This window comes from Seriola lalandi, unplaced genomic scaffold (assembly GCF_002814215.2).
Source record: "Seriola lalandi dorsalis isolate HSWRI2012SDOR001 ecotype SW California unplaced genomic scaffold, Sedor1 jcf7180002054583, whole genome shotgun sequence".
Lineage (NCBI taxonomy): Eukaryota > Metazoa > Chordata > Actinopteri > Carangiformes > Carangidae > Seriola > Seriola lalandi.
In genome coordinates this window covers 416,489-425,916 of record NW_019525136.1, presented here as the reverse complement: position 1 = coordinate 425,916, position 9,428 = coordinate 416,489, and the positions used below count along the sequence as shown (strand labels likewise).

The 9,428-nt window shown below is 44.2% G+C and overlaps 1 protein-coding gene across 1 annotated transcript in view; it reads right to left on the bottom strand.

Moving 5' to 3' along the window:
- The window catches only part of gpd1l (glycerol-3-phosphate dehydrogenase 1 like), a 14,039-nt gene extending 4,858 nt beyond the window's left edge, over nucleotides 1-9,181 (bottom strand). The window contains exons 1-7 of the mRNA XM_023418665.2: nucleotides 9,037-9,181; nucleotides 7,427-7,604; nucleotides 7,070-7,210; nucleotides 3,049-3,187; nucleotides 2,269-2,381; nucleotides 1,447-1,683; nucleotides 1,255-1,361 (exon numbers count right to left, since the gene is read on the bottom strand). Of these exons, the coding sequence (XP_023274433.1) occupies nucleotides 1,255-1,361; nucleotides 1,447-1,683; nucleotides 2,269-2,381; nucleotides 3,049-3,187; nucleotides 7,070-7,210; nucleotides 7,427-7,604; nucleotides 9,037-9,080 (959 nt within the window). The 5' untranslated portion in view covers nucleotides 9,081-9,181. The remainder of the gene's footprint in view (nucleotides 1-1,254; nucleotides 1,362-1,446; nucleotides 1,684-2,268; nucleotides 2,382-3,048; nucleotides 3,188-7,069; nucleotides 7,211-7,426; nucleotides 7,605-9,036) is intronic.
- Between the last annotated feature and the right edge of the window lie 247 nt (nucleotides 9,182-9,428).

Here is a 9,428-nt window from a genome sequence, read left to right as displayed (position 1 = left end):
CTTCCTCTTGCTAACCAGCTATCTGTTTTGATACAATGATCAATGAAAGGGGTTTCTAAACATTATTAATCTTATAAAGATCATTTCATTTTAAACATTTGAAAGCATTACTTATACAAATACATAAATATATTTTTTATACGTATAATTACATCCTTTCACCAAAATTGTACTGTTTTGCAAACGATTTGTCAGCCCACTTGCAATACCTTTGTGGCCCACCAGCGGGCCCCAGTAAAATGTCAACAATAGTACAAACACCATCTGTCTGTCCCTGTCACAGACTGAAGGTTAGCCTTGGACTGACCAAACATCATAAATAGTTCACTGATCGTTATGGTGCTTCTGGTTTGTTTCATCTTCAAACAAACAAAAATGTGACATGTTTTTATCTCCACTGAACGTATGCTGAACGTATCTCTGGGTGAAGTGACGCCCAGAGGTTCGACTTCCCTGTGAAGCCGCCTGGTGACAGCAGACAGATAAAATGTGGTTCACTAAGAAATAGATCCAGCATGTAGGTTTCAAACTCTAGACTGAGCCTGGCGAACTGTTGCCCCCGCTCCCAGTCTAAAGTCCTGACTTCAGCTCGGAACACACAGACATGAGACTGAGATCCATCTGACCATCTCACTGTCAGCAAGGAAACAAATGAAGATTAGTGTAAGCTCAATCAGGAGGACTATCTTCACGCCTCAGTCTCAATCACAACCCTTTTCTCTCTCACTCCCTGTAATCAGCTGATGTGGGCATAATCGGTCAACCTATCATATTTCGCCACAATCTCAATCAGCCAATCATGTCGTTGCTGTCAAACTTTAAATCTGTCCTCTCTCCTGCTATCAGCTTTCATTTCAGGCGGATGCTGCGACCCTCCTCCTCCCCTTTCACCTCCTGGCCTCATGTCCAGCTCCGAGGCTGAGCTCATCAGAAGCCATTCCTCATCCTCCAGATCTTCATTTCACCACCAGGACCACCACCGGTGTCCAGACCCCAGGGGGGATTTCCTACACAACGCACAGCATCTTCCCTCTATTCCAATATGATGACATCACAATGGGGTCTAATCACCAACGACTCACTCTTCCTGTTTGCACATGGCAACAAAGATTTTTTGCTACTCTAATATTCTGAAGTAAATGTCAAACTACTGCTGAAAGTCCTGGTCGAAACGATGCACACTGCACCTTTAAATACCACAGACAGACAGACAGACAGACAGACAGACAGACAGACAGTGTGTTGAATACTGACTTGTCCACCAGGCCCTTCTGTCTCAGGATGTGGTAAACCTCAGCTGAGGTGGCTGGTCCCTGTAGCTTCTGACCGTTCAGCATCTCCTTCTCCAGCTCCTCGATGCTCTGAGGGATAAAACAAACGCATCACACTGGAAACACAGAGAAACACCCCCAGCATCACTGAGTCACGTGTCAAACTGTCACCCACCTTTCCCGTTTTAGCGAAGGCCTCGGCCACTCGCCGGTTGCGGCCGCCGTAGCATGTAGTGATGAGGTCGGCCACGCCGCAGCTCTCCAGAAAGGTTGCCGTGGAGACACAGTCGTTCTTAGAGAAGAGTTTAGCGAAGGCTATCATCTCCATCAGCCCCAGACGGATCACAGCCGCCTTGGTGTTGTCACCGCACCGCAGCCCGTCACAGAAGCCTGCACCCACCGCCACAATGTTCTGTTCACACACACACACACACACACACACACACACACACACGCAGAGTCAGGACGCACACACATTACACTCACCTGTAACTTAACTATGATTAAGACAACATAGTTGTAAATAAATAAATAAATAGCTTTATATTTTTAAAATTACCTTTTTATTTATTTATGGGGACTTTTATTTATAATTCCACATCTATTTCCCAGCTCTTTGTATTTCTATCTGTTATATTCAAATGAGGGGGCGTGGTTATCTCACAGGTTGAGACCAAAACAACAGCACCAGAACAGAGCAGGACATAAACAATGTGGAGCAGACAGTCAGTGTTAAAACATGAACAGTGCATCAACAGAGCCACTGTTACTGCGATGTACTGTTAGTGTGTTATGAACCAGCATGTGTTTACCTTTATTATAGTACTAACTTATTGTTTTTCCTCCTAAAGTCTTTACCTGACACACGTCACACCTGTACCTGCGACGTTTGAGTTCCAACACTGACAGACAATAACTATACCTGCACACACTGTTCACCCTGTACCCTGTGACTGTGGTTGTATCAGTGTGTGTGTGTGTGTGTGTGTGTGTGTACCTTCAGAGCTCCACACAGCTCCACTGTGTCAGCATCATCCACCACTGTGATCCTGAAGTTTGGAGTCTGCAGCAGCTCTTTGAACAGGAGCCCGTTCTCCAGGATCCTGCTGCCTGCACACGCACACAGAGCCATTAGATATTGTGTTTCCCTCAGTGACACAGTCTGTCCACCAGAGAGCACTGACGACGTGAGTGTTCGAGTCCAGTTTTGCCTCTACGATTGGTTTGGGTGGGGGCAGCCCACCAAGAGGACCCTCCGCCCCCAAACCAAAGAAACCAAAGAAAAAAAACATAAAATTAAAGAAACTAAATATTTCATTTATGAAATTTAACTAATTTATTTGCACTGGTTTCATTTCAGCTTAGTATGAGTCTCTCTGAAACCAGAGGTGGACAGATGTTGACCACAAATATCTGAGAGTCAAAATATCAGCCAATCACAGGAGAGGATGCTGATGGCAGGAAAGTAGTCCTGAGAGCATTAGCAGCTCAGGATAGAGACCCCCACCCCACGTCTCGCACGCACACACGTGCGCACACACACACACACACACACACACACACACACACACACACACACACACACAGTATATATAATTCTTTAATGACCAAATTCACTGGATCTGTAATTAAAATGTTGTTTTTTTTGTTTGTATTATTGTTAAAATTCTATATTGAACATATCAGATTTTTTTTTATCGAGTCAGGGCCATTTATTATTTACACATGACATCCTGTCGTTTCCTCTCAGCTGCACAGACTGGAGTATCCTTCTTACCGATGGTGGTTTCACAGAACTTCTCAGCTGCCACCTCGTTGGCGATGTTTGCTCCCATGAGGACGCTGACGTCAATCCCCATCTTCTCTCGGATGATGTCAGAGATGAGCTTCAGGCCCTCGGGGCCCTCGTCTATCCCCTGACAGACGCAAGCACACGCACACGCACGCACGCACGCGCACACACACACACACACACACACACACACACACACAGAGGGACGTGAGGGAGACGTGACTGCATGAGGAAGGTGAGCGGGAAAAAGAGGGACTGCAGCAGGACGTTCAGTGCCTGATTAATCTGAGTTAATGTCGTGTGGGTTCAGATCTTTTTGTCTGAACTTCAGAAAAAGTCACAGTTATTTAAAGCAGAAGAAGAAGATGAAGATGATGATGATGAAGAAAACAGCAGACAAACTGTCTCATCTTCCTCTGACCCTCTGACTCTTCTTTTGAGGCTCAGAGTCAGTGACGCAGGACAGACAGGTGATGAAATATTGAAACAGCTCTGTCTCACACACAGAGAGAGAGAGAGAGAGAGAGAGAGAGAGAGAGAGAGAGAGAGAGAGAGAGAGAGAGAGAGAGAGAGAACCAATTTGGAAAGAGAACTAAATCTAAAAATAAAGTGTTTGTTAAAGGCTGATAAATGTAATACTTTTAGCTGTATCAAACACCTACACATATTCACACATAAGCCTTGTATTTATATAGTGTACCATACATTTAAAGTCACAGTCCAACATGTGATCAGATGTGCCATCAGATCAATCTCAGTTTTATGTCCAGTGAGAATTAGATGGACAATTAACTGAAACAGTATCTAAACCCACATTTCGATCCTCTCACTGACTTCATCTTGCTCATGTCAGAAGATGAACTGTCCCCTTAAATAAACACTACCTATGGTCAGTCACATGACTCTGCCCCATCCAACTAACATTAGTCTGCGTTCACTCACAGTGAAGCTGGAGATCCAGACAACATGAGAGAAAACACTAAGAAAATCATGATTAAAGTCAAAGTTTGATAAATACAATAGAATAAATTTGAAGTCATATCACCCAGTTCCAGCAGTTCGAGATGATTTCATGTTTTGGTGAGCCAGACAATTTTCAACTCTGGTGGACAATCAGTTCTATTCTATTCTATTCTATTCTATTCTATTCTATTCTATTCCATGTGTTACACGCCCTTCACCACAAACTGTCATTTTTATAATGAGCTAGTGTGAGGAAAAAGTACAGGCCCAGAAAAGTTTTTTCTTTGTAGGTTGATACTGACAGAAGATGCTTTTATTCTGAAGGAATAGCTTCATTCAGCACTCTGTGAACTGGGAACAGCTGTGGCCTAGTTTGCTGTTGACTCTCGGCTCACGACTGTGAGTACAGCCGTGGTCTCTCAGTCCCAGGCCTGCAGCACCTAAAGCCTGATGTGACATAAACCCCCACCCCATTACCCCCACCTCCCACCCCCCACCCATAATGGCCTCGTCCACAGTTTTTAATCAGCTTTTTTACCTGGAAAGAGCCGAGGATTTATTTTTCTCAACTGTACACACACACACACACACACACACACACACACACACAGTGCTGTCAGGGCTTTCATCACAGTGATCTGAGCTGCAGTGGAAACGTAGATAAGAGAGCTGAGCAGACGCAGCCTGGTGTGTTATATGTTCTACAAACAGGCTGCAGCAGTTATTTAACTCTCTGTTCCTGAGGCTCGTCCTCTCACGAGAGACAACGGGCGACGAAGGCTCCAACTGGTGGATCTTTTGTGGCCCAACCTATCCCAAGACTAACCAACCAAAACTAAGAGATGTTCAGCATAAGCATGAACATACATATACAAAATAAATAAATAATAAAATAAATGAATAAATAAAACACAAAAGAAGAAAGACGAAAAGGGGCTCATCTCAAATTAACTTAAATAAATTAAGCAAAGACATTAACTTAAGGGCTTTCCTATCATCCTCAATAAGCTTCAGAGAAGATGACAGGAGCCTCCACATCGGAGTGAACAGGAAACACACCCGCACAGACCAGTAACTCTCACAGAGCAGGAACACAAGCTAGGAGTTATCAGAACCCTGCAACACTGAGCTGATAATGAACCAACAGGTGTCCAGCTCCACAAACACCTGAAGGACACGCTTAAAGCTGTGGATACACAACTGGACCTTTGTGAAATGAGCCACAAGATCCAGGAAGAACATGACACTGAGGGTGGAGAAGAAAAAAAATAAAGGCAACAACATCGTCATCACATACGGTATGTGTCTGAGTATCTGAGAGACACTCAGGAGGATCTTCAACAGGAACCACATCCCTGAGTTTTTAAACCCAGAAACACACAGAGACAAAAACCGGTTCATCTTAAAGAGCACAGTCCAGTGCAGCGAGGAATGTGAAGCTAAACAAACACATGGCTCAACACAGGAGGACCAAGACTCAGCAGTTCACCTACACCTGAAGGAGAAGAGACAATCCTCAACAGAGGAGGAGGTCTACCACACTGCTTATGCTCCACCTGTCGTGCAGGAGCTTTAACCTCCATTCACACCTGGCCTCAGGTGACTCCAACGGCTTTCATTAACGCAGGAGCACTAACGAACCAGGAGAAGTCAATGACCTTGATAACGACCTCACAGAGGTTAAATGCCTGGGTCTCCTCACCTGTCAGTCAGAACTGAGGAAGCCTCTTGGATCAGAGGTGAAAGTATCTACAATCAAGTCCAGCTGCACTTGATTAAACCCTTTTTGGATGATCATGACCTGTATGAGCGAGAACCTTCAAGGACATCAGGTGAGCTGTCTGTCACCTACTGGTTACAGGCTTTAAGCAGCGATGGCTGAAGTGACGGCTGCGGTGTGATGCGATGCCGTAGAGTCTATGCTGACAGTTCCTACTGTTGCAGCCTAACTGTCTACTATGGGAGACAGACTAGTTTGGTGTATTTATGGATTTTGAGTATGTTTGTTAAAGATACCTGATAATTTGACAGATTTTTCCAGTTTATTCAGACGTCAGCACAAACTGTTGTTCACCTGCCATCCTCTGTGTATTGATGAAACCATGACGCTGTCCGTGGTGCTGAAGTAACAGATGGATTTATACAAACTGCTCATTTGATATTAAATCGTCTCTAAAGCAAATATCAAGAGTCAAGGGTTTCCTGAAGAAGTGAAGTAGCCGAGTTAAATGTTGCTTAGTGATCTTTGATTTCCATTACTACGGCAACATGTTGTAATATATACAGGCGCCAAAGCCGTCAGTTCAACTGTGGCTGCTTATAGTTTCTAGTATCTCCTCTGGTACAGTGACGAATCAAAGAATCAGGATGATTTTATTTCAGTGCTGAGATGATGGAAGCTGCTGAGGCTCCAGATGTTGAGCCATCACTCAGCTGACTCTGAGATGAGGTTAGGGTAAAGCCTCAGTTCACAGTAGTTCAGGCTACGTCCACACTACTACATTTTTATTTGAAAACAGCGTTTTCAAACAAAAACGATCTCTGTCCAGACGACCATTTTAGCTTTGTAGTGATTGTCTACTCTGCAGCTGATTAGTTGCAAAAAACACTATGAACGAGGAACAGCAAAGACAGTTGCAGTGTAGTCGAGGCTGATGAGACCCAATCAGGGAGCGTGGGTGTCTATGTCATCGTTTTGTAAGGGGTTTTCATTCCAAAACAAGTCCAGCAGGGTTTCCAAAAATCTACGTTTTCGGTGCTCGAAAACTCTGGAGTCCACACCACTCAGGAGGAGAAAACGTAGCAAAAGAGATGAGTTTTAAAATGAAAATGTAACAATGTGGACGTAGCCTCAGACAAGGAAGTTTTAAATACCTCATTCACACACACAGGGACTGACACTGAGTTGGCGTCCGTCCCTCTGAGACATAACAGTTACACTGTCCTCTGACACATTCACACAGCGTGCTTCTGTGCTGTGGTGCAGGGTGGAGCTGCTGGTGTGAAGCAGAACAGCAGCATGACTCAATGAAAGAGATCTGACCTTGATCAGTGTGATTCCCCGAGCTCTGGTGGAGACGCAGCCCACCATCTCATCACAGAGCTTCCTGATGAACTGGTGAGGGACAACAAACACCAGCAGGTCGGCTCCCTCGGCAGCATCGCAGAGCTTCGGGACAGCCACCTGTGGACATACAGAGACAGAGGTGAGGTCTCAGTGAGACCCGATCAGCTGATGTGGGTTCAAACTGCATCTGGATAAAAAGTCAACTCTGTTTAGTTGCACAGAAGCAGCATTTCAGTGATTTGAAATATTAAATGCAGTTCTGATGAGTGTTATCTGACACAGAGCTCTGCAGAGCACAGTGTCGGTTCATGAAGACTGAGGGCACACTCTCACCACATTCTCTGGCAGTTTGTATCCAGGCAGGTACTTGATGTTTTCATGCTCCATGTTGATGATGTCGGTCAACTTCCTGCCGTCGATGTTTTCCTCAAACACCCACATCTTGACTGTGGTGGCGAATCGCTGCAGTGACCTGGCATTGTTTCCAATGATCCTGGCGATGGCTGAGCCCCTGCAACCACAGCAGAGGTCGGGAGGTCAGGGGGTCAACTTGCCCGCACTTTGCCACACGATTAATCAGCATCTCACTGAACCCTAAACTGCTGTGAGCTCTAATCACAACAAACAACAAGAGTGAGAACTGATTTGTTTTTGGTTTGTTGATGGAGGATTTAGTCTGTGGTGATGCTGAACTGGGTTGTTCTTTTTTTCCTGAGAGCTACTTTGACTAAATAAAAGGGGCTGAGAGCACCTCATGTCTTATATTACTGGTTACATTTATTCACATATTGTATCAAAAAAAAAATCATACTTGGATTATTTTTTCAGTTGGAATTGTTATTTTTTCATTTCATTTTTACTGAAAAAGATTTGAAAATTATGATGTTTTGATTTTTTTGGGGTCTTCTATCAAAAAAACATGTTCCTTTACATCTGGAGAATACGATTTGTGGGCCGGAGCGTCTCAGTAGCAACACAATGCTTATGATGCTAACAATGCACAACAATGTGACGCATCTTACCTTTATTAAAAAAATTGCAGCTCCTGTGATTTGGATTTTGCACTTGACCATACTGTGATTTCAATTATTTTCGATTAATTGTGCAGCCCTGTATGATATCATTTAACAAGTCATCAAATATCAACACTTTGTACCAAAAACATGTGAAACTAAAACCAGACAAAAATCTGAGTCATGATTCAGTCAGACCTGAACACACAGACACCACTGTAAATAAACCTCCATAAACCTGATTAGAAACCGGAGAAAAAAGAAATTAATTTAAAGAGAACTTTTCATTTCATTTTGCATTTTTTCTTTAATTTTAAGAGACCTTAAAATAAACTTAAAATACATGATTCCGTTCATTTCATTGTCCAAAATGTAAACAAACATTGTCTTTAAAAAAAGCGAGGCACAGTTTAACTCACTGTATCCATGGCAACATATTTTCTGTTTGTTTGAAAAGTTTAGTTTATATCTGCTCTGTTGTCAGAAGAGTCGCTATCACTGCATCATGTGGCCAACAGCTGATGTGATGTAAACCAACCTGACAGTAACTCGTGTGACTAACAACTGACAGATGATGATTTGGTGCTGATTTTGTTGCATTTGAGGAGAAAATCTGTCTGTACAACTACATCCTTGACAGTGACGGCACAGGTGAACCAACACCTGAAACAGCTCCAACACAGTCTGAGCGCTGCAGCGTTCACAAAGGAGGATTCGCTGCAGGACTGTGTCAGTGTCAGACGGATGCTCCTAATAATTTGCTACATGTTTCTCTCAGTGCTGCACCCTCCAGCTGTTCAACCTGGGATAATGTAATCAGGCAGAGCTCAGAGCTGGAAACGCCCCTGCTTCAAAACCAGAACCCCTCCACACAGATGCCACTGAACAAGGCACTTAACTCCGCCCGGCCCCTGTAGCTGACCACCTTACCAGTTCCCGGAGCCCACTATGCACACTTTGAGCGGAGACGCCATGGATGATGCTGCCGGAGCTCAACTGCCCGCTCCGGCTCTTCTTCTCTACAGGGAACACCGTTTTAATCAGCGGAGACACCGCGGGGACGACGATCCGCGTCGTCTGCTGATGACGTCACAGAACGTGTCGCACACTAGGCTGTCGGGAGTTGTAGTTTTTAGAATTGTAGTTTTGTACGTTGACGTAGATGGCAGCCCCCAGATTACATAAGGGTGAGGCTATGACCATAACAAGGTGAAATGAATTATGGGAAGAATCATCTGTGATGATATGTGTTAATATTGATATGCAGCAGAGACTGGGCCCTGGTGTCTGTTGATACCTGATGAAGATGCTTCACATAGGTA